The sequence below is a fragment of the Panicum hallii genome, chromosome 1, assembly GCF_002211085.1.
Source record: "Panicum hallii strain FIL2 chromosome 1, PHallii_v3.1, whole genome shotgun sequence".
In the NCBI taxonomy this organism is placed as follows: domain Eukaryota; kingdom Viridiplantae; phylum Streptophyta; class Magnoliopsida; order Poales; family Poaceae; genus Panicum; species Panicum hallii.
In genome coordinates, this window is record NC_038042.1 from 50,588,809 (window position 1) to 50,611,934 (window position 23,126).

The 23,126-nt window shown below is 46.4% G+C and overlaps 4 protein-coding genes and 2 non-coding genes across 9 annotated transcripts; 2 read left to right on the plus strand and 4 right to left on the minus strand.

Annotated features, from left to right (window-relative positions):
* Positions 1-1,641: 1,641 nt before the first annotated feature.
* Positions 1,642-1,714, plus strand: TRNAF-GAA. Its single transcript has one exon. It is a non-coding gene; the product is annotated as a tRNA-Phe (tRNA).
* Positions 1,715-1,721: 7 nt separating this feature from the next.
* LOC112888378 (protein BOLA1, chloroplastic) lies at positions 1,722-3,259 on the plus strand. 3 transcript variants are annotated; one of them, XM_025954690.1, is made up of 2 exons: positions 1,722-1,877; positions 1,982-3,259. In XM_025954690.1, the coding sequence occupies exon 2, from the start codon at positions 2,726-2,728 to the stop codon at positions 3,032-3,034; it is 309 nt and encodes a 102-aa protein (XP_025810475.1). In that variant the 5' UTR covers positions 1,722-1,877; positions 1,982-2,725; the 3' UTR covers positions 3,035-3,259. The 3 variants fall into 3 exon arrangements, with proteins under 3 accessions (XP_025810475.1, XP_025810543.1, XP_025810403.1); XM_025954758.1 differs by having other exon boundaries at positions 2,701-3,259; XM_025954618.1 differs by having other exon boundaries at positions 2,717-3,259.
* Positions 3,260-4,673: 1,414 nt separating this feature from the next.
* Positions 4,674-4,745, minus strand: TRNAT-UGU. Its single transcript has one exon. It is a non-coding gene; the product is annotated as a tRNA-Thr (tRNA).
* A 146-nt stretch (positions 4,746-4,891) lies between these two features.
* LOC112890752 (DEAD-box ATP-dependent RNA helicase 47A) lies at positions 4,892-8,293 on the minus strand. 2 transcript variants are annotated; one of them, XM_025957614.1, is made up of 2 exons: positions 7,936-8,293; positions 4,892-7,017 (listed from the first exon to the last, which is right to left on the minus strand). In XM_025957614.1, the coding sequence occupies exon 2, from the start codon at positions 6,960-6,962 to the stop codon at positions 5,238-5,240; it is 1,725 nt and encodes a 574-aa protein (XP_025813399.1). In that variant the 5' UTR covers positions 6,963-7,017; positions 7,936-8,293; the 3' UTR covers positions 4,892-5,237. The 2 variants fall into 2 exon arrangements, with proteins under 2 accessions (XP_025813399.1, XP_025813391.1); XM_025957606.1 differs by having other exon boundaries at positions 4,892-7,050; positions 7,936-8,292.
* A 2,130-nt stretch (positions 8,294-10,423) lies between these two features.
* Positions 10,424-13,235, minus strand: LOC112874327 (F-box/LRR-repeat protein 4). Its single transcript, XM_025937632.1, has 2 exons — positions 12,829-13,235; positions 10,424-11,685 (listed from the first exon to the last, which is right to left on the minus strand). Exons 1-2 carry the CDS (start codon positions 13,175-13,177, stop codon positions 10,781-10,783), a joined length of 1,254 nt encoding a protein of 417 aa, XP_025793417.1. The 5' UTR covers positions 13,178-13,235; the 3' UTR covers positions 10,424-10,780.
* A 1,196-nt stretch (positions 13,236-14,431) lies between these two features.
* Positions 14,432-15,070, minus strand: LOC112898210 (alpha-amylase/subtilisin inhibitor-like). Its single transcript, XM_025966584.1, has one exon. The coding sequence runs from the start codon at positions 15,068-15,070 to the stop codon at positions 14,432-14,434; it is 639 nt and encodes a 212-aa protein (XP_025822369.1).
* Positions 15,071-23,126: the final 8,056 nt, after the last annotated feature.

A 23,126-nucleotide genomic window follows, 5' to 3' on the forward strand; every position in this document is an offset into this window, starting at 1 on the left:
GGTGGCGGAGGCCCGGAGCATGTAACCAAGCGAAAGGCGCGCGAGCGCGCGTGACTGAGCGCCGGCCGGCCGGTCCGGACATGATCCCAGAGCACGATGCAAAGTCTGATCAGGATCGGGCTGGCGCGCGCCCCGTACGCGCGTCCTTGGTTGCCCGTCTGGGTCTGGCTGGAGCGCGGCGGGCCACCTGCCGGCTGCTGCCGCTCTGCGTTATCCCCCCTTTGCCAATCGCCATGCACGGCGCACTCTGGCCAGAAGCGTGGCCGCGCAGTCCTCCCCCGTCCTCGGCGGCTCGGCGCTCTCGTCTTGGCAAACTCCCAGAGTCGCCTCTACTCCTGACCTCAAACTTGGGGCGGGGGTGGGATCCGACTTCTGAGCGAGTGTCTAGCGCATCGATCGACGGGCGCGCGCGGTTCGTTCCAAGGAAGAGGTCCCCCCGGTTCCTGGGCTAGCCAGTGGGCAGTGGGCACTTGCTGCTGGAGGCTTGGAGCACCGTGCAAGTTACCATGCCGTGGTCTGCTGGTGAACCTGGAACCGGTGCCTGCGCCTGCGCGCGGCAGCCGGCAGTGGATAAGCGATAGGCGCGTTACTGATCTTGGTCGGGTGACAGACTGACAGTAAGGTACCGGATGAATTTTTTTAACTTAAATACAGGATGAAATCTCACGATCGGGGTTTTATATCCTATTGAAAATACCACGTCAGCTTGAGGGATGAATGAAACACTATATCTTAATGGAGAGTTTCATTTCACTATTTCTAAAGCTAACCAGTATAATTAAATACTAGTTGATCTATTGGCGCACGGGATCCCCTATGAAACAACGGCAGTCACAGTGGTCGTTTCACACCATTTTCAACGTCTTGAAAACGAGTTAGCAGAGTGTCATGGGGATGAAACTGGTTCCTTCTCTTCCCTCATTAAACCAGTGCCACAACAATATTGATGTGTCATGGTAATTAATGCCATGAAACTCGCTATGAAAACCCCATTGTGATTAGCCTTACACATCATCAAAAATGCTGATGTGTTATGGTTAATTAATGCCATGAAACTCGCCATGAAACACCCGGCAAATATTGATGTGTCATGGTAATTAATGCCATGAAACTCGCCATGAAACCCCCATTGTGATTAGCCTTACACATCATCAAAAATGCTGATGTGTTATGGTTAATTAATGCCATGAAACTCGCCATGAAACACCCGGCTAATCACAATAGGGTTTCATGGCGAGTTTCATGGCATTAATTACCATGACACATCAGCATTTTTAATAATGTGACACTGATTTAATGAGGGAAGAGAAGGAACCAGTTTCATCCCCATGACACTCTGCTAACTCGTTTTCAAGACGTTGAAAATGGTGTGAAACGACCACTGTGACCGCCGTTGTTTTATGGGGATCCCGTGCGCCAATAAATCAACTAGCATTAATTACACTGGTTAGCTTTGGAAATACTGAAATGAAACTCTCCATTAAGGTATAATATTTCATTTATCCCCCAAGCTGATGTGGCGTTTTTGGAAATAGGGATATGAAACCGCGCCACAGCGGTCGAATCTACCGCGCGCGGGGCTAAGAGCGGCAACGTCGCTCTCTTGTTAAAGTAAAATATTTAGATCAAAGAATGCACAAAGCGGGGATAGCTCAGTTGGGAGAGCGTCAGACTGAAGATCTGAAGGTCGCGTGTTCGATCCACGCTCACCGCACGCATGTGTTTTGTTTTATCTTTCCCCTTTTTTCTAATCTTTTTTTTTGGAACCTGACTCATCTTTTAGGGTTCATTTTTCTTCCTCGGGTTGTTCCCCCAAGCCCTAGCCGCCGCCGCCGCCGTTTCGTAGCTCCGGTCGCAGCAAGATACCAGGATTTCAGGTTTCAACTTAAGCCCTAACCATTCCTGTATAGATTCGTTCTGCCCCATCCTGCTTCCATCTTAAAATTGCTGGATTCTGAATATTTTATCTTCTCTCCATTAGCGAGGAAAAGGACGAATCTTGGAGGTTTTCTCTCCGGATCTTGTTCTGTAGTCTTCACTAACTAACAGGAGGAAATAATTTAGCCTTCCTGTTCTTGTTTATGCCTTCATATGATCTGTGGGCGCAAGGCCAGTCTAATTTCGTCACCATGCGTGTTTTCCCTTCGATTTGCAACAGAAGTTTTGCTTTTGCTGCTAGTTCAATTGAAGAACATTGTATTAGGAAGACTAGATTTTTACTCTTATGAAGAGGGCTGATTAACCAGATCGGGCTAACAAATACTGAATTAGGAGTTTACTGAACAACTAACTTGTAGACTGTTCCAAGACATGCACTTACACTGTTGCTCAAAAAAAAAGATATGCACTCACACATTCTAGTTGGGTGGGGATTACATAACATAGACCAAGAGAAGATGCAGCGTTTATATCCCTTTATTTCAGTTCACGAACGAATCCACAAATATTTGCCTGGAAAATCATAATATGTTGATCTGCATCAAGCTATGTTAGTGGCTTAAAGAAATGAGGCAATGGGCATTTGAGTTGTTTTCGTTTGTGATACAATTACGGTCTTCATTCTGTTTCATGATCCATATCAGTTGTATATTTGTCAAAATCCTGATGTGATGTATGCTTATTTCTCTGTTCATTTACGCATTTGTCCTGATTATGCCATTTTAGAGATCAAACTTATTCCATCATAACCAATAAACTTAGTTGGGCTGTGAGACAGACTAAACGAATGATGGCTTCACGAGGCACCAGTGCCGTGCTTTCAAGAGCTGCTCGGATGAGGCAAAAGCTGCAGTCTGCCTTGGAGGCCAGTGCCCTAGAAATTGAAGATGTTTCTTACCAACACGCCGGGCATGCAGCTGTCAAGGATAATGCAAACGAGACGCATTTCAACATCAAGGTAGTTTCACCAAAATTTGAGGGGCAGAACCTTGTGAAGCGTCACAGGATGGTTTATGATCTTCTGTCTGATGAGCTGAACTCAGGTCTCCATGCTATCTCCATTGTTGCAAAGACACCGAAAGAGTCTGGATCCTGATCGTCTAATGTGTAATAAGATGGCCTATGTTTCAAAATAAATCGATTGTAGCAGTACCGTGTAACCATGAATTGGCTCCAAAACAATGCCATGGCAATGCTGCTATACTTATGAAGATCCTGTATTCAGATTAGACTGGGGCGCAGAATTTGTGCCAATTGTTGCGATGGAATATCAATTATGGTCAGATGCTGGGCAAATTGCTTTTTCTCTGCGGTTGTGGAATTTTGTTTGTTTCTTTTATAGTCATGTGGTCATCTGACAAGATTTGTTTTCTATTTGGTGTTGCTGGCAGCATTTATCAATTTAACTGTTTTGTTGGTAAGTTCCTGATTAGATGTATACCCATCCCCTAGCATGCTGTTTCTGATCATCAAAAGGATCCTGTTTCAGATAGTTTTGACTCAAAACAATTACCGCCGAACAATTTTATTTCTAGCATATTGCTGATAAAACTATTTCAGCATGGATATCGATGGAAAGGAATTAAGCTCAACCACGTTTTCTGCAGCAGCCTGTGTGAATATAGTACGGATTTATCCTATGGAATCTCCTATGTTGATAACGGTGTTTCGGCATCACCAATCTTGTCAGCATGCTCATGATTTCCAGATGACAACTACTGTTGTTTGGTCCACTCGGCTACCTTTTTCTCACTCGAGAGGGCATGAGTGCAGGCTTTTCTCAAGGCTGCAAGACTGCTGGAAACAGTGACTTTTGATTGCTATGCTACTTGCTGGAGAAACCATGAGCATGAGCAGGAATGCAGATTTGCAGTATGATGATGCTGCCACAGCTGGCCGTAAGGCTGTCTCCAGCGATATCCTCCAAATCTCATCCTCTACATCCTTCATTTACAGAATTCTCTACAAGATTCTCTCCTCTATATCTCATTTCTCTCCAACAACGTTCTCTAAATCTCGTTCTCTATACATTAAACCCTATATTAGAAACGTATTTTGTTTCAAATTTTTGTACGTACGTATTTATCATACCTCAAACGCTATGGACATATTTTATTTTTATTTAATTCAGTGTTTGAAACGTAAAGAAAAAATAGAGAAGAGGAGAGAGAATCTCTATATATAGAGGAAACCTGTAGCGTTCTCTATTTTAGAGGACCATTTAAAGAATGCTGCTGGAGCAATAGAGAACGGAATCTTCCTCTATATATAGAGTACAGAACGTTTTACAGAACGCTGCTGGAGACAGTCTTAGTACCAACAGCTATCACCTTATCGAGCAAACCTTTTTACCCTTTCCGTCTCTCGGAGCTGTGTCACTGGCCGCAGAGCTAGTTTTACATTTTTTTTTTAGATATAGGAGAATCCCGGCCTAGGCAACTCGCAGAGCTAGATTTACATTTTTACTGCGTCTGCGATGTGGAGCTTGATTCACGTCCCGAATTCCTGATGAGATTTTGCTGAGACAACAGGGAGCAAGGAACGCCACAGGAACGCCGGGCACCGGAGCAAACGGGTGGCGCTGCCACAGGCCGGCCATGTCGCGTACCGACGGCTACTTGTGCACCGTTGGCGATTGGTTCAGTGAAATCTTATAGTTTAATATGATTGGGATTGACCAGGTTTTGACGTGCCGAAATTGAAAGCAACAGGTACCAAAATGACGGTAAAAAAATTGCCCCCATGCAGGATCGAACTACAGACCTTCAGTTTACAAGACTGACGCTCTACCACTGAGCTATAGGGGCACGACTGCTTCTCTTATTTAATCCACGCACATCTCTATTGTTGGAAGATCATAGTCATGCCATCAAATTTAATATTGAAATCTCCATGCCATGATCAAATGAAATGCTTTGGAAGCAAATAATGAAACCAGTTCATTGTACAGGAATTAACAGAAACATCCAACAAATTCCAGGGGGTGGTTGATAGTTCTACAGAGGCATCAAATAAATAGTTTGGTTGAATTTACACCCACAAGATGGAATGTTTCCCTCAGTACTCATCTACTTCCAGGAATACAGGAATTAAGATTCCGCAGAAAATAGCTCCCTGCAGAGGTTAAGAGCTATGACTTAATTTGGTTCCAGACTAGTGTTTCAAGAAAAGAAAAACCCAGCCAATATAAATATCCAGCAGGACAAGCAAAGGCCAGTAAAGTACTAACAGTTGAATTTGCAAAATCATATTACAAAAAGCTACATGTAAACAGATGTAATAATGCAAACTATGAAGATTTATTCCACATCTTCCTCCTTATGAACAACAAGCTCGCCTTCAGTGAATTCACATGGCTTGATGGGCACAGTCAATTGCTTGCGCATTTTCCTTACAACAAATGCCTCGTTTTCTTCGCATATCGTGACTACAATCCCTTTCCGCCCAAGACGTCCAGTTCTTCCAGCTCTGTGGGCATAATGTGTAGAATCAGTTGGAAGGTCCAGATTAACCACAAGGTCACATTCTGGCACATCTAGTCCTCTGGCAGACAGCTCATTTGTAACCAGAACTCTGTATTCACCATCCTTGAACTTTTTCAAGACTGTAGACCTTGCAAGCTTTCCAAGATCCCCATGTAGCTCAGTGGCTTTGATACCACGGGCCTCCAACTTAAATACGACATCCTTCAGTGGCTTTGTGTTGTTCATAAATGCAATCACTGTTTGTGCTTCCAGAGCATGGATGCATCTCCGTAAGGTGTCAACTTTGTGTTGCGCCTTGGCTGTACAGTAGTAGTGTTCCAATGATGGCGGCAAGCTGCCAACAGCAGCTTGGTTCACTGAGTTCGATGGAGAGCTGGAGTTAGCATCAGTTTGGGATAAAGCGGGTCTTGGAACAGTGATTGAGTCAAGTGGAACTACACTCTTAGCTCTAACAAGAACTGGATCATGACCCCAACTCCTTGCTGCTCGTATAACTGAAAATGGAATTGTTGCAGAAACCAAGACAGTTTGGCGCTCAGAACGCCTAGCAAGTGGGCCAAGAATATCCCTAGATGTGGTACCAGATTTCCTCCCAACATGCTCCAAAATTCTATGCATATCCTCACGGTAGTTAAAGGACAAAAGCTGGTCAACTTCATCCAGTACAAGGAAGCGGCAACCATGGGTGTGTAGCTTACCTGCTGCTGAAATTTCAGAAATGCGACCAGGTGTTCCAACAACAATGATTGGCTTGTTCTTCTTCAATGCTTCTTCTTGTCTGGAACGATTAGCACCACCAACAAGTTGCTGGACAAGTCTCTTATCGTTAGGACCCAAAATCTTCTCTACTTCTCGCACAATCTGCATTCCTAATTCTCTGGAAGGAGCAACAATAACTGCTTCAATACCTGACCTTTTCTCAGAATTATCTTGCCCCATAGGCCTCTTCAGTGGGCCTATTTCGGAAAGAATTGGGAGAAGATAAGCAAGTGTTTTCCCTGAGCCAGTATATGACTGGATCACCACATCATGCTTTTGTGCTATTATAGGAATAGCAGCAGATTGGACCTCAGTTGGCGCAGTTAGACCCTCCTTGTTCAATTGGTCAACAAGCAAAGGCGGCAAACCAAGCTCTTCAAATGACTTGGCAGAAAACAGAGCCTCATCTACCTTAAGTGTCTTCTTTATCCCAGATGACTTTGGCAACACGGTCTTCACTGGTTTGACATTAAGTGAAGAAACTCTAGGTTTCACCTTGAGGGAAGAAGATCCTCTCGAACTTAGCTTCGGACCACCAGTTCGTGCCATTTTTTCCTTATTCCCATATTCAACCCTGTTTTGCACTTCTAAGCTAGCAAGAGTTAATGGCCCTCCCCTATCTTCTACAATTTGACTACCATGCCAGGCGGTCTGATGAAATCCAGCTGCCCGTGGTTGTGACAGCAGCCTGAATGAAAGACGGTCTCCAAGAACAAAGCACGACCGGGAAGATGCCAGCGCAAGAACATTTCGATGGACTTGTCCAATACTTAGCCTCATTTCACTCCTCACAGTGAAATCAAACACAGCACCACAATTATCCTTTCCTTCAAACCTGTTACAAGTTCACAGCAAGGTGCTATAGTGCCTGTTTAAATAATAACATAAATAGTTTAGGTAAGTTGGTAATGAAAGAAGACTTAGAAGTCAGAAGACACAATGAAAGACCTCGACAAAATATTTATATATGTGCTACACTGTTGGTCTAATGGATATTAAGGTGTTCATAATGTGAATTCGATAATTATGGTACATTTGAAACTAGATGCCAGAATTACAAAACAAAACTTAAGCTACGTATCCCTAATACCACAGAGTAATATTGAGTGTCATATTTATGAATCTAAACCGGCAGAATATAAGACTATCCACTATGAACAATATGAAAAAAAAATAGTATAGTGTGTAGAGCAACAAACAAGCACTGAGCAAACCCTAAACAAAAGCTAGAAATAACTATACAATTGCATGTTTCCTCAATCACCAAGAAAAAAGATCTGCGCTTCCTTGGTAATATCTTTCTATTATGGCATAAGAAGTATGTGCAGATTCTGCGCTATCTTTCTATTACGACGTATGAAGTATGTGCAGATTCAATACTTAACTACAGGCGCTTTTATGCTTATCAGGCTCTATTTGCTTCTAGGAACTCAAAAGCTTTTCGTTTTTCCCACACAAATCCATAGTAGAAAAATAATCAGACAGAGACAGGTGGAGAGGGTTCCTGTGACATACTGCCCTCTACAGTTCAGACTGCAGATTTCCTCAATTGCGCCCAAATTAAAGAGAGTGATCGAACCAACTTCAATGGACTATCAAAGGCAAACAACAGCAGAAATAAAAGACTGCCATCTGGCCGGGCTATTGGGCGAGCAACCAAGGTTTTGACTGTCGCGAACGGAGCCCGCGTACATCAACCTTTTGTTTTGCTAATACACCGTACCAACTCGGATTCTGAGAAGAGAAACAATACCGTGTGCAGGCCTTCGAGAGGACAGCGGCTGCGGGAGGTAGAAGCAAGACGGCGGCGTCCGGTTGGAGAAACGCGGTTGCGGTCGCGGGATGCAGGAGGGAGGAGGTAACCGGAAGAGAGAGGCGGGCGGCGTCCGATGGAGCGCAGTAGTGTGGAAGAGGCGGTCGGCGGAGGGACCCCGGTGGATGGAGGCCGGCGTCCTCCGCTTGTTGCGCGAGAGAGAGGTGACTGAGGGGGGAGCGAGAAGATGGGGATGAGGTTTCGGCCTCCGGGGAGGGGTGGAGCCGGATTCAGCAAGGCTGCGATTGGTAGGCTGCGTAAGAGCCTGCGCAGGGTTGCATAGGGCAGGTTTGGATGTTTGGTAATGTGAATAGGTCGTTAGTCAGCCTCTGATTGTACAAATGGGGTCTTGTACTATGATTTGCATAGTGAGAAATGTAAATAAAATTTGTCTCCGGTTATATAAACTGCGCAGATCTCGACTGCTTAAATTTTATCCCCAACCTACCTACAATAATACAGCTAATCAATGCAGCCAACCAAATAAAATCTTATACGGATCAAAATAATATATGCAACCAATCAAACAAATCCACAAAATATTATGTAAATCTAATTTGAACTGACCTGCATAACTCCCTTCTAGATTACAACGTACATAAACATATAAGTAACCAATCACACCTTAGGCTATCCGCATCACGCTATGCGCTAATTGTCACGTCGAACAGAATGCACCCACGCTGTTTGCTTAGGTGGATGGGTTTGGTGCAGCAACTTTTTGGCGCAGCCTGCAACGTCATTGCGCCAAACAAATCAAACAGAATTCAACTACTTTCAAGTTTCAACGGATAGAATTGTTCCTTCCGACGGATATTTCCCACGGAAGCCGCGAAATCAATTCGGGGATGTTGGATATAACGCTGGAGAGGCATGGCGCAGCCTGCCAATTGCGTCTGATTTGGTGTGGTGGTGCACAGTACGCTAACTTGAGTCCATATTTTAGCACATAGCTTCGGGTGTCTTTTTACGAAAATATGCGCAAAAGTGGTTTGGCGCTGCGCTAAATTGGCGCGACGCGGATAGTCTTAACTTACCTTCGACAAGTCACGGCGTAAGTGGGGCCCACTTATCCGACGTCCAAACGCGGTCCAACGGAAGGCACTCGATTTAGTATCTTTTTCAGCAGGAAAGCACGGCAGAACGGCGGACTTGGGCGCGCGCGATTCCTTTCTCCGGCGCCGCCCCGGAGGAGGTGGTGGTCGGCGCCGGAGCTGTCCGCGCCTCCCCGGAGGAGGAGAAAACTGGAACCACACCTCGATGCCGTGGAGAAGAGGGAGGGCACTGCTGCTATGGGACCCAGATCGACGCCGTGGAGGAGAAGGGCGCAAGACGCGGAGATCTTCTCCGCCTCCGGCCCCTCACAGGAAAGACGCTACTAGAACTTGCTGCTCAGGACTTGGCCTTTTTTTTCCACCAGGGAAAGCTTCAAGACAGGCAGGAGGATCGCAATCGCGCGTAGGGGCTCGATCTCCCGTGCTGCATTGGAGAAGAGAGAGAGGAGGGCCGGGAACGAAGAAACCGCGCTCGCCTTTCGACTTGCGCTGGGACTGACTCAGGATGAGAGGATACGGTGGAGCTCCCATGGTCCTCCATTGCCGGGGACTATCCGCCATTAGCAGACAGAACCATACTTAAAAGCGGCAGCAGGCACTAGAAAACTAAGACATCTCCAATAAAATTGAGAGCACAGTAGCGAAGAGGAGGTCATGGGCAATCGATTTTACTACCTCTTGGTGAGAATTTTTGACCACCGGTGATGAAATCAGCCGGCGGCCATGGTGGCATGAGCTGCCTCTCGCAACGGCTTGTGTTTTCTCGTCGAAAGGATAAGGGGCCCAGGCACGAAGCAAGTTGCAACCGTTGGATGGGCTCTCCAGTCACGCCGTGAAGTCACTGAATCCGGCGGGACGGTGTTGAGGGTTTTTGGTCATGGGCCCACGTGTCAGCGACGAGGGCATGGAGAGTTTAAGTTCCAAAAAAATACCCTCCAAACACTATGGAAATAGTTATAAAAAAATTATGACAATTTATGATACTGAGTATTTTCTATCATCAATCCTCTCATAAAAATTTATGATACTTACGAGGAAAGAAAAGATGTATGCTAGTCCTTTGTGATTCTTTGAAACCTGGTCTTCTTTCGTTTCTCCTTGAGCAAATACTACATTTGTTTGAGCTGGAAACAATAAATATTTTCCAATTCTATATAATCATTTCTTATTAAAATTATAAACCTTTTTTTAGATTATTAGACATCCTTGTCTTTTGAATTACAAATGAGAGAGGAGCTTAAGACTATAAAATAAGCAGCTGAGATCCCCACCAATTCTTCCAGGCGGGAGCAGTGTTCTAGCATAAGTCAAAAAAACAAACACTACAACGCCAAAACAAGGATCGGTACAAGTGATGCAGATAAAAACAGAACTAATGAACTACAATACATTTACCGCAGGCATTATAAAATGTACATGTTGAATTTGAATACATTCCGCTAGATTGGCACAACGCACAATACATAATGCATAAACATTCGTTGTTCGGACAACTTATTTCATGGGCACTGGAACAATTTTCTACAGACTAAATCAAATGCCATTGAATTGGGTATGGCATATAGCTCATGGTTTGCATCATGGGGATCCCCGATGCTTGCATGGGTTTGATGGTGAAAGCTGAACAACAGTGTCAAACACTCGTCTACATGATGCAGAACTCTTTGAATCTTAGTTTCACGCTGCACTAGACAGTTGGGTGCAACTGAGCTCATAGCTGGCAGCTGATCTTAGAAGAACCTCTCAGCAGATGGATCGGACTCCAGCAAGCTTCCATAGAAATTCACCTTACATGCGCTAGGAAACTGTACTCCAGCTTCCTCGCAGCTGTCCCTTGTAACCTGAGGACAAGACCGAACGTCGAGGTACTCAAGAGCCTTGAAGGATTTAATCACACTGCTGACCCCTGCAACTGTGAGCCGAACACAGCTGCTGATCTTCAAAACTTTCAGTTCACACTGGAACCCATTTCCTTCCCCGTCCTGAAATGCAACATCGGTTATCTGGTCACAGCATCCAACATCAATCGCCACAAGAAGTTTACAGTTAGACAGCAGACTTCGCAATGACGTGTCTGTTATTTTCAAGCACCAGTCCATTCTCAGGCTCCTTAAGCTGCTGGAGCAGGCAAGAGCAAGAGCTTGTATGGATGCATCACTAATGTTCCGACATCCACCAATGACAAGAGTCTCTAGGTTACTGCAGCACTTAGCTAATGAATAGATGAACTTATCTCCCACCTTGCTGCAGTCCAATAGCTTTATTGACACCAAGTGTGATGAAGAAACCTCAGCGATTTTACAGACTCCAGGATCACCAACTTTATTGCATTTACTTATGTCAAGGAATTTTATATGATGGCAGCCATCAGCTAGAGCAGATATACCGGCATCTGTTATGCTGTTACATCCTGCCGCTCCAAGATTTTCCAATTGTAGACAGCTCTTTGATAGGGCAATCAATAAATTATCAGTTATTAATCTGCAACCTGTAATATGCAGCTGCCTCAATCTCTGGCACCCCACTGCAACTGCCTTCAAACCTTTATCACTCAGCTTTATGCAGCGAGAAACATCAAGGGACTGCAGAGATGGCATTCCATCTCCCAATTTGGCAACTCCAACATCAGAGATACCTGAGACGCATGAACCGACACAAACTGTAATACTCAAAATAATTTGTTCAAGAAAATAGCAGGGAATTCTCACAAAAGTCAGGGCACCAAAACAAAGATCCACAATCTCCATGACGGCCATTACCTTTAGAGGATAGCATATCAGTACTATTAGCCACCATAACAAAAATCCAGGACCACCCACTAAAGTTCACTTAACATAATAGCAAATTAGCAATATTAAACACTGTTGGAAATTGGATTTTTTGTTTTTTGAAATTGGAAATAGGATATCGCAGAAGGAGACCATAACTTCGGTGACTAATTACTATTTAGGGGCTTTGGCGTTCTTGCCCCTGTTTAGGGTGCCAATGGTGATTTTACCCTTCCTTTTTGCTTTGTGTGATTTTGCCCTCGCTTTTTGAAAACGAAGCTCCAGTTTGCCCCTATTCTGTAGAACAGGCTTACGTAGCAAAAGTACACAAATAAAATCAAAGTTGATGAGAAAAATGAGTGTCTGAAATCTTAAAAGTTGAGGGGAAATCTTTGAGAACTGTACTGATGGAACCATACAGATAGGAAAAAGGTTTTGACACAACCTTTTCCTTCTTTTAGAAAGTAACTCCATTTTAACAATATTTGGAAAACATATAACCTGATTTCAGAAATGAACCCTGCTTTCCATGCTACCTAGGATGAAATGAACCTTCAAAGGTACTTATTTTCAAAGATGTACGGTTCATATTTGTTTAAATAAGTTGGAAAGTATTATATCTTATAAAAATAGTGATAAACGGTTTAATCAATAAAATGTTGTAATCTCTGAGCTGCAAAAGTAGTAAATAGGATTCCCCTTTGCAAAGACAAGAAAGTTCTTTCACAAACAAAAGGACCTCACACACATGAACCCCAACATTTCCCGGATTAGAAAACATACTCGAAGTAGCATAACTAGGACTACAAATTAGAGTACACGTATTTACCAAATGGTACATGAGCCTAAGACTGTCCAAATAGAATTGAATCAGTCTCTAACGGTGTACTCCAAAATGCACTACAAGGCACTCACTAAGAACTATCATGTGCACCAGGAAGACACTAATCTCATTCACTAAATAGACAAACAGCACATATGGGTGGCGCCAGAAGAAGAAATGACCGCACCTTTGCAATTCTGCAGCGCGAGGACACGCAGGTTCCGGAAGCTCCCGGCGATGACGTCGAGGTCGTCGTCGATGACCCCGGGGTAGAAGGAGCGGGAGGGGGACTGGGAGAGGTCGAGTTCGAGGGCTCCCGGGAAGCGCGCGGCGAGGCGGCGCAGCATGTCCGGGCCGGCGCGCGCGCGCAGGCGCCGCCGCTCGGAGCTCTGGATCCGGAGCCATCGGCGGCAAACGAGCCCGAAGGCGTCGCGCTCCGCCTCGGGCCCCAGACGGGTGAGCACCGCGCGGAGCTCGTCGTCGGTGAGCACCTCGTTGATGAGGGCGCCGCAGCCGCCCGACGGTGGCGCCGACATTACTGGAGTTAGGAGGAGGGGAGCTACCCCTTTCCCCCTTTTTGTCTCGTGAAGCCAACTGAACTGCTCAAGAGCAGCAGCAGCAACAGTAACGTAGAAGACTGGTGGAAAGCCCGCCGCTTTCACCTCGGACTCACTGGACCGTAGACTTGAATATCTCGTACGTGTTCTAGGTCTTATTTGAGTATTTGACGGGCTTAAGCCCATTTATTTGGGCCGAGTGGAAAACCGTGATAAAACATTCTTCCAGAAAACAATTGTGATGTTTCTCAAAAAAGAAAGAAAACGATTGTGATAACACCAGCACTACAGAGTCAAACTTAAACAGTCACCATTCATGATGTCTTTTTTTAAGAACATTCATGAGATCTTATTCTTTGACATTATTAAGTGCGTATACACGCACTTATTCGCAACGAGCTCACTTGTCACTGGTAACCTTTCGGAATATGTCTCTTATTTTATTATGTACCCGTAAATGACGATGGAATATGGCAATAGCAGGCTTGCTAATGCCACTCGGAATTCAAATATAGAGTGCACGGAAAAACTGCAACTTGAATTTTCATTAGATATATCAAGTTTGTCTGTTTCTCCCTCTTTATGGTTTCAAACAACAAGAGTGTTACTATTACAAATGCAATCTTGAGCTTTCAAACCCTCATAATGGACAATCTCATTTCAGATGAGACTGAAGGCTTACGTACATACACTGAATTCATGCATAAAAAAGTGAAAACTTCAACAGATTAGAATTTCATGAATTTTTCAAAACTTCCAATATGAAGCCATAATTGGATGATCAAAATATCAAAGATATAAACGAAAAGTTTAATTTAAAAACCGCATATTGAGGCATAGATAAAATCCCTTGACTCAAAGTTTCAGAAACTTCTTATTTAAGTATTTGGAATTTCAATTCCCAATGCAAATACACGTGAAGTGATGAATCTAGTGGTAGTTGCCTTATCTCTCTATCTCCAAATTCAGACGAAAAGTAGAAAACCATACATATTTGAAACCAATAAATTAGTTAGCAGTGATAAACTTCCGGTGGTAAAATACCGCTCATAATGGCATCGAAGAAATAAAATGCCAACTATTAGCCAATTATAGTCTCTTTTTGCAGAAAGTAGAAGTCATACACGATACGATGACATAACATAAACAAAACTTATTATTGGTGCATGGCTTAAACAAACATACAGTAATAAGCAATATGCATAGAGCCTATGAACGGCAACATCTAATCATCTATGCATATTCGTGTCCTTTCTTGAACACGACCACCAAAGGCGGGTCACTTGTGGTGAGCCAGTTCTTCCCCTTGAAAGCATGCAACCCTAGATTCTCACACGGTCCGGTGCCATTGCAGGAGACTAGCTTGTACCCCTTCACCGCGCCATCGTACCTTTCGATGCTGAACAACATGTCCGGTGACGGCGGGAAGGGCATGTCAGCATCCTCGTCCTTCCCGACAGCAACATGCTGGCGTGGATATGATGTCGTTGACAGTGGAGACTTGCCGCTGATGTGCCAATACATGGACTCCACGCATACCGTGACGACGTCGAATGTGATGGTGATGTCGGTTGATAGATGAACTGCGACCGGATTAAATATAGGATCATATACAGAAGCACTAGGCGGCGCGATTCGCACGGCCACACCGTCTTCAGCCTTGCCGCGTGCTTGGGCTACGAAGAAGTTGCAGCGTTTCCATTCATAGGATATTTTGAGGCCACTGCCAGTCCCACCTTTCTCTACCGGGAGAATGTAATAAGAGGAGTTGCTCATCAGCTCGTAACCCTTTGTGTCATAGACCAATGGTGTGGCATCCCCGATACTACAAGAGAGGATGACGGCGAGGAGCGGAATGAGGGGAAGTTTCATGACTACCGGTTCAGCTTGCGGTTCTCTATATTGTCTTATGAGTATGCTCAAGTAGCTAAATATTTGGATGAGGATTCTTTCTGTCTGAAAGTGTCAAAGGCATGGGCTTTATAGATAGATAGTAACCACGCTAGGCAGAACTAAATATTCTCTAAAGATCTCTGATGATGTTATATCTTTCTGTATAGCTCATTAAAACCATATCCAATTTCAAAGCAAAGATACTAGAGATCGGGAAAGCATTAAATTTTGAACTCTAAAAGATATCCAAGCAAAAGAATGTGCCACGATTGTTAAGTTTTTTATCCATAAAAATGCATCCGTTAGTCCGTCAACCCGCTGCTAAAATTGTAAAGGTTGATTTTATTGTAAAGATTTTGCATATTTAGTTTATAGGTAGGTAGCATAATTTAGAGCATGAAGTCTTTTTGCCATCATTGCGGATGTCGTATCTCAAATGCCATCTATCTATCCAGTAGATACCAACTATATCTATATATATGCCATCTAGAGCTCACAGTTTGCGCTCGTTTGTGGGGAATATAGCACCATGGTCGTTTCCTACTCCTCCACCATATGATCTTATTTGAGACCTTTGCAGCAACCCAATTTGTATATATACTAGATATTTTTACTCGACTAACCCAATCACTATCATCACTAGATCATCACCCTATCTCTCCAAAATCCACCACGCTGCCTTCTCTTAGGACTTGCATCACTAAGCCCAATATAATTATGGCCGTGACACAAAATTTGTTAGAGTGTGCAGCGGAATCTGGTCCGGCCCGCTATACCCATGAGCCAGCGCCCTACCAGGTCTAGATCCACCGGAGGCTACTGTTGTCGATCGAAACCCACCGGCGAGCAGCGACAGGCAACACGAGGAGCCGGGAGGCTTCCGGGACGGCTGGCGGGCCCCGGTCCCTCGGTCAACGGCCCAGCGATCTGGCGCACACCCTGGCTTGGAGTTGCTAGGCGTGCCACCTGATCCTGTACCTGATCAGGAAGGTGTGATTTGTGAAATTCCTGTAAGCACAGACACTTGTAAAGATTAGTCCGAGCCGTGATCGGCTCATCACTCCTCCCCGGTATCGGCTATAAAGAGCCGATTGTATCATTACCGGATCGGATCTTTGGGTCAGACAACATATGTATATAATAATGAGACAAAACTTGCTTTAAAGATATTAATCTAATCCAATCTACGACGGCTAAGCCCTTACTACACGATCGGAACATCCTACACGTGATTGAGCCTAACGAATACGCAAAGCATCAGAACAAACAACCCAAACAGGGACCCCGAAAACAGCTAAAGAGCCGATTCCTAAGGAACCCTCTACGCAGGCTAAGATCCGATACTAACGCACTGCCGGAACTTTCAACTCGTTTGCAAGGCCTAATCATGCACATATTGAGCTGAATCCCTAATAGATAGAAACTAGCCATAACAGATCAGATCTATCAATATAGACAAAGCAAGACACGATCATTGCATCCATGAACGGGTACAATGATCGCGGAGCACGCAAAAACAATGAACAGAGCAAGATCATGATACAAAAAAATGACATTACTCTATGCGCGCTATGATAACTAATGCTACTCGCCATCTACAAGGCTTCAGAACGAGCAACATATAAAGCAACAAGTAAGAGCAATGCGCCCCCGATCACGCGAAGCGTGATCAGGGGGCAACATGGCACTTACCCGGTGAAGAACCCTGGAACAGGGAAGGCGATGCGCCGTGAGTTGTTGATGAATGAATCTCCTTTCTTGTTTATTCATGGTACATATTTATAGTCCGTAGACTTGTTCTCCTTAACTAACCCTAACCAAACACGACACGAATCCTAACTGCCTAAGCCTGAGTTTACACGGCCTTACTGGCCCCAAACACCCGTACGGGACCCGATCTGTAATCCTACCATCACCTTTCCCTAGGCCCACTTTTGGCCCGTCCAGAATATGGCGATAACACATGCCCCCCTGGTTTCGGCAATGGTAATTCCGAAATCATTTATTTTAAAACCATCTCGACCCTTCGGCTTCCGATCCGTATATGCCTTTTCGACTTCCAACCGATATGACCGCCCTGTACCAATCTCCTCGGGAACTGTCACAACGCCGATTCACCTTTTTCCCTATTTTACCTTTATAAACTTACCCACAGTGACTTCCCCAGTCATCTTTTCTTACGGCCATACCAATTATACTGCCCCTCTTCTTCCACCATGGCTTCTTCTTCCTCTGCCTCTTCCACCATTTCTTATGAATCCGAGTCCTCTCGAGAGCCAACCCCGGAATATGACCCAATCGCTGCTTATGAGGTCTGTGCTCCCCTGCATTGGGACACAGAGGAGTGGGACTTCCGTTACCAGTCAAAGGATGATGAATCTCTGACTGATGGCGAGGATCTCGCACTCCTCCTCGGAGCCGAGATGGAGGAAGATGAAGACGACACGTCTTGGGGGGAGGACCTTTCTTCCTCGGAGGAAAGAGCCGATTCCTTCTCCTCCGAAGAAGATCCGATGGCAGGTACCTTCCTTCTTGGCAGGTCATCGGACGATTCTTCCAACAGCAGCGCAGGAGCCGAAGGCGACGACAGCTTCACCAGCAACGATAGCGGGGACGACGACGACAGCGGCAGCGACACCGACGACAGTGGCCCAAGCATTGCTCCGTCGCCCAAGCGCCGCAAGACCTCCGGCGTGTACTGGTGGTAGACTGTAGTGTCCCCATTAGGCCATCTTTAGGGGCAGTTAACTCCTCTTTTGTATTTGCTGTCTCGCTGTGAATAGAATTTTCTTTTGTATTGGCAACTCTTCTTAGGCGCAATTATCTGTTTCAAGAGCCGATGGCAACGCATCGGCTTCAGAATATACCGATCCGGATTTGAAATAACCCTTCAATTTACTTTACCCTTCCGCTGGCCTTTCACCTGACACAAATCTCCAAGGATTCTGGAATCCAGATCAACTCCGATCCCCTTTGCTCACAAACCCTAACCGCAAGATCCTCCCCGGTCCTTGAGACACATATCCGATCTTGCGCCGCCAAACCTAGATCCGCCCTCCAGGATCTCGATTCAAGATTCCCGATGGCGGAGTCTTCGCGCACCGCCGCCGATGTCTTTGGTCTGAAGGTGAACTCCGACCCTCCATTAATTTAACACAGCATCTGCAAGTTTTACTGCGCGGTTAATTAATTCCTCCTTCGGCAATCTTGTTTTTCTTGGGGTTTTTTCAGGCTTCCGATATCTTCTTGCCACACCCTTCTTCCCCCAATTCTTTATGCCTTGGGCCTCGTTCCTATGAGAAACCCATAGATTTGATCTCTTGTGAAGCCAATCGAATCCCCTTTGTGAGTCAGGATATAGACTTAGAATCTTGGTCGGACAGCCTTCGTGCTTGGCCGAATCCACCTGAAAACTGGATAGTTTGGTACAACAGAGTAGCGAGCGCTTACCAGCCCTTATGGGAATCCATCGGGATAGCCGATGCTCTGTCTCTGTCCCTCTCTCCCCTTGAAAAAGACGAGAACCTTCTGAAGACCATCGGCTATTTCTGGTCTGACGCCTTGAATTGCTTTCTCTTCGGGCACAGCCCGTTAGCACCAACATTGCTAGACGTTATGATGATTACCGGCTTGGACATATCATCAACCTGCCCCTCTGCTTACAGCCTCCCTGTAGTCCCTTATAAACTGTCATCCAAAACCGAGTGCACTAACTGGAGCACATACCTGAGCCAACACCAGAAGAGCAAGGGCCCTGTATCGGAGAAGGAGCACACAGCCTTTCTGAACCTATGACTCGAACATTTCCTCTTCTGTGGCCCTTCCCTCGCCCCGACCAAGAACTACCTTTCCTTGGCATATGAGCTGGCCAGGGGTCAATCTGTTGGCCTTGGTAGGCTATTTCTCGGAGAACTTTACAGATATCTCCATTTGATGACTTCTAGCCTTCTTTCACAGAAGAAAATCAGAACCGGTGGCCCATGGTGGTTCATCCAGTTGTGGGCTCGTCTTTATTTTCAAAGTTCTGACCCTGAATTCCCTTCCTTAGTCGGCAATTCCTTCCCTGATCTGAGTGGGAGACAGATTAGGTGCACTAGTTTCGGGCAGGCCTTGTACAGTCTCCCCGGCGGGAAACTAAATCCTCCAGATGCTTCCCGTTGGTTCAAGATTTTCTACAAAGGTCTTGACAACCCAAACTTCCTTCCTTATGCCGATTCTGAGCTCTTCGAGAACCCGGCGACCTTCCGATTAGCCGATATTGCCCATGATGCCGACACTAGGCGCCTTTACTCCATCATGGTTCGGCCCAGTCTTCTCCCAGTCGGCATGAGTACCTCTAACCGGATCATTAAGCCTGGTTATGAGTTTTACCAGCCGGTCGTAGCAGCCCGGCAGTTTGGTCTTGCGCAGGTGCCTCCCCACTTCCTTCTCCACCTGTTAACATCAAACAGAGTGGACCTTCCTGATGCTTTGACCACCCAAAGGTGCTACAGCCTATTTACAGACCTTCCCTTGTCTGTTCCTGCCAATATCTCCTTCACCTCTTCGGCTGTCGACTTTGAAGGATGGTGGTCAATGTGGAAAACTCACGTTTTCCGAAAAGCTCTGGGCCCGATGCTGCAGCAGATCCATCCTGAGTATGAAATTCCCGCCGGAGAGGTACCGCCTTTGACGTTTCTTCTTTTAACTCTTACTAGACCCCTCCTGAATCCATTTTCTGTTTCTGCAGCAAGAAGACGGACCAGAGCCGATGAACGATGATGGATCGCCCTTTTGCTTCCTGGCGGTTGCTCCTGTGGTCCTCTTCGGCAAGAATGCGCCTCCTCCTTCGAAAAGCGTGATGCGGATTCAGCCGAGCACCGTTAAATTAACTCCCAAGCGGAAACGTCTTTCAGAAGCTGTTGCCCCCCGGGTTCGCGCCAAGACGAGGAAGATTCTTGTCAGAAAGGTCCGGAAGGAAGCTACGCCGTCTTCTTCTATTCCGTCATCTCCAGTCGTCAACCAGGTTTGGCCCCTCCTCTCGCTTTGCAATCGGACCTTTGTTCATGTCTCCTTTAACGGCGCTTTCTTCTCTTGCAGCCTGCCGTTGTAGAAGTCTCCAGCGGGGAGGAGCCCCCATGCCAGAAAGGTTCATCTTCGGAGGCGCCAGAGGACGCGAATGCGCCTATCAGGGCCCTGATTGCTCTCCGTGATCCGGGCGCAACAACCTTGGAGGATCCTTCTGCATCAGCTGTTGTCCCAGCTGCCTCACCAAGCCCGCAAGCGCCGATCGTGACTTTATCCCCTGCTGGCCCCTGTTTGGAAGGACCCTCCACTGCTTCAACCACTGCCGAATCCCCTGCACGAGAGGTACGTCCCGCGGAGTCGATTGCCATCTCATCGGCTATCCCTCTCGCAGAGCCGACTGTTGCCCCGTCGGCTGTTGCCTCTTTTTCCGAAGGTGCGGTTCAGGTGGCCTCTGCTGCCATCGTTCATCCTCCGGAAAGGGTGCACCCCCGGGAGCCGATCGTCCCTTCGTTGGCCATCGCTACTTCCTTCTCAGGACAGGTATGGCTTTTCCTTTTCCCTCTGCAATTGCTTTGGTCTTCTCCTGCGATACCTTGCTTACCCTCTTTTCCTCCAGAACCTGGATCTTTCAGAACTCCTTGCGTTTGATCCTGCCACGATTGGGTCGACCATATTGGAAGCCGATGACTCTCCCTCGGGCCTGACCAGCACTGCCGATCGGCTCCTCCGCGTGAAGGAGCTTTTGTCGGGTCCGATCTCCGTCCTGATTCAAGATTCCAGTGCAGTTAAGCAGCTCCTTGACGAGGTCAGTTCCCAGCTCCCGGTGAGCCTCCAGGCCAGGCTCTTGCCGGCCGGATACCTTTCTTCCTTCCAAGCAAAAGTGGCAGAAGCTCGCCGCAGGATCGAGACTCGGCGTTCCCAATCACTCCTAAGGACTATCGTCGCTGAGATGTGTCAGTCGATCAACAAGAAGAAGGCCGCACTCGACGCGAAGGTCGACACATCTGCTTCTGCCCGTCGGCTTCGACTCTTGGAGAAAGAACTGGAAGATCTTGAAGCCAAAGTCCGGGCCACCAAGCAGCGCATCCAGGAGGAGAAGGATCTTATTGCGGGTTCTAAGCAGGAGGCAGAAGCTTTGACTTCCGAGCTGAAGGCGGACTTGGCTAACCTGAGCAACTTGAGCAAACAAGTGGTGCCGGGGGCGGACAAAGATGATGAGGCGGTACTTGCTGAGGTCGACCGTATCCGTCTTGATGCTATCGCTGCTATAGACGCGTAATGACGGATGCAGTTTCTTACTAATGAACGTTGGCCGCGGCTTATCCCCGGGACCAATATCGATCTCTTCAAGTTCATCAGCCGATGTGACGCCATATCCTAGCTTCCCGTCCTCCGTTAGATCAATGCTGCAAATAGGAAAAGAAGATAACAAAACGATCTCCAGCCGATCGGTGGTGTCGGCCGATACACATATCTCACTACTTTCCAAGTGTTTAAGAAAAGAATCAGGCCGGCTGTCAAAGCTGGCCATCTCATAACAGCTACGTAAAACACCTGCCACCAAAAGTTCATTTTTTTTGGGGCCGATTGCGCGAATCGGCCTCAATGGATACATTATTGCGACTTCCTTCATGCAACTTTTCTACTCTGTAAGGCCAGTGGATAAGACCAGCCTTACTCCGTTTTTTGTAGCCTCGATGCGCTCACACCCTTCTAAGCTTATCCCTGAAATCGGCTCTTGGTCCTCCGCATCCCAGATGCTCATGGCAGCATGCGAAATCTCGATTGAGTCGTCTGCCTGGACTACCTCCACTTCGTCTCCATCCCACTGGATCAAGCATTGATGCATTGTTGAAGGAATACAACAGTTGGTGTGAATCCAGTCCCTGCCGAGTAGGATGTTATAGGTGCTTTTGCTGTTGACGACGAAGAAGGAAGTCGGGACGGTCTTGCTCCCGATGGTGAGATCTATACTGAGAACACCCTGAGCTTCTGAAGTCTGCCCATTAAAGTCACTTAACGTGATATTAGTCTTGATCAAATCCCCGGTGGATCGCCCCAGTCGGCGCAGGACTGAATATGGCATAATGTTGACCGCCGCTCCCGTATCCACCAGCATTTTATTAACGGACTGACCATTGATATACCCTTTGAGATATAATGCCTTCAAGTGCTTGTAATTCTTGGCTTGCGGTTTCTCGAATATCACCGGCCGTGGTCCCAGATCAAGCTGGGCTATGGATGGCTCCTCGTAGGCTTGAGCATGGAATTCTGCAGGAAGTACAAAAACCATGTGTGTATCAGCCGATACCTTCTTATCGGCTTTTGTCGGCTTGGGCCGCCATTCTTTCCTCGAAGCGCGCGGCTTCTTTTCCTGCTTATAATGAACTTGTTCTGCCAGATCCGGTCGCGCTTTTCTCAATGTCTCGATGTATTTGGCCTCGGCTTCCTCCAAGCTCCGTAGCCTCTGAACCCGACGCTTCTGTGAACGATTTAGTCCATCTGGGCACCAACGTGGGCGATGATACCTATCCTCCTCTTCATCTTCCCCTCGTGGTGATCGAACCCGCTCTTACTGAGTTGGCACAGGTCCTAATCTCCCAAAAACTGATTCCCTTGCCTCTGTCTTCATAGGTGCGCATTCTGGGCAGTCCCTAACAGTAGGCAATCGGCTCATACCGGAATCCCAACAGTACCTGAAGAATGGACAGTGCCAATGATCACGAGCATCCTCATGCTTCTTCAAACGCTTTCCGGTGCGATGCTCATATTCTTCGTCTTCAGATTCCCGCCGGAGGCGCTGCTGGTACTGATACTCGTATTTCCTGAGAAGGTCAAAAGAAGTTGGATGTTGATTCCTTTCATACCTTACTCGCTCTTCTGTGACATATTCTTTTTTCTCGTTTTGGGTTCGATTGCTGGAACCAGCCTTCATATTTTTGGCCTGATGTCGCGATGCTATCCCTGCCATGTTGATGCCGAGCGCGAAGTCCAACTGCCGCCTTGCAGACCGGTCATTTTGTTCTAC

Bases quoted from the DNA above. Each gene is read 5' to 3' on its own strand.
- LOC112890752 (XM_025957614.1), bottom strand. From the start codon at position 6,962: ATGAGGCTAAGTATTGGACAAGTCCATCGAAATGTTCTTGCGCTGGCA.
- LOC112898210 (XM_025966584.1), bottom strand. From the start codon at position 15,070: ATGAAACTTCCCCTCATTCCGCTCCTCGCCGTCATCCTCTCTTGTAGT.
- LOC112874327 (XM_025937632.1), bottom strand. From the start codon at position 13,177: ATGTCGGCGCCACCGTCGGGCGGCTGCGGCGCCCTCATCAACGAGGTG. The intron at 11,686-12,828 runs GTGCGGTCATTT...CATGCGTCTCAG, and splicing joins CGCGCTGCAGAATTGCAAAG to GTATCTCTGATGTTGGAGTT.
- LOC112888378 (XM_025954690.1), top strand. From the start codon at position 2,726: ATGATGGCTTCACGAGGCACCAGTGCCGTGCTTTCAAGAGCTGCTCGG.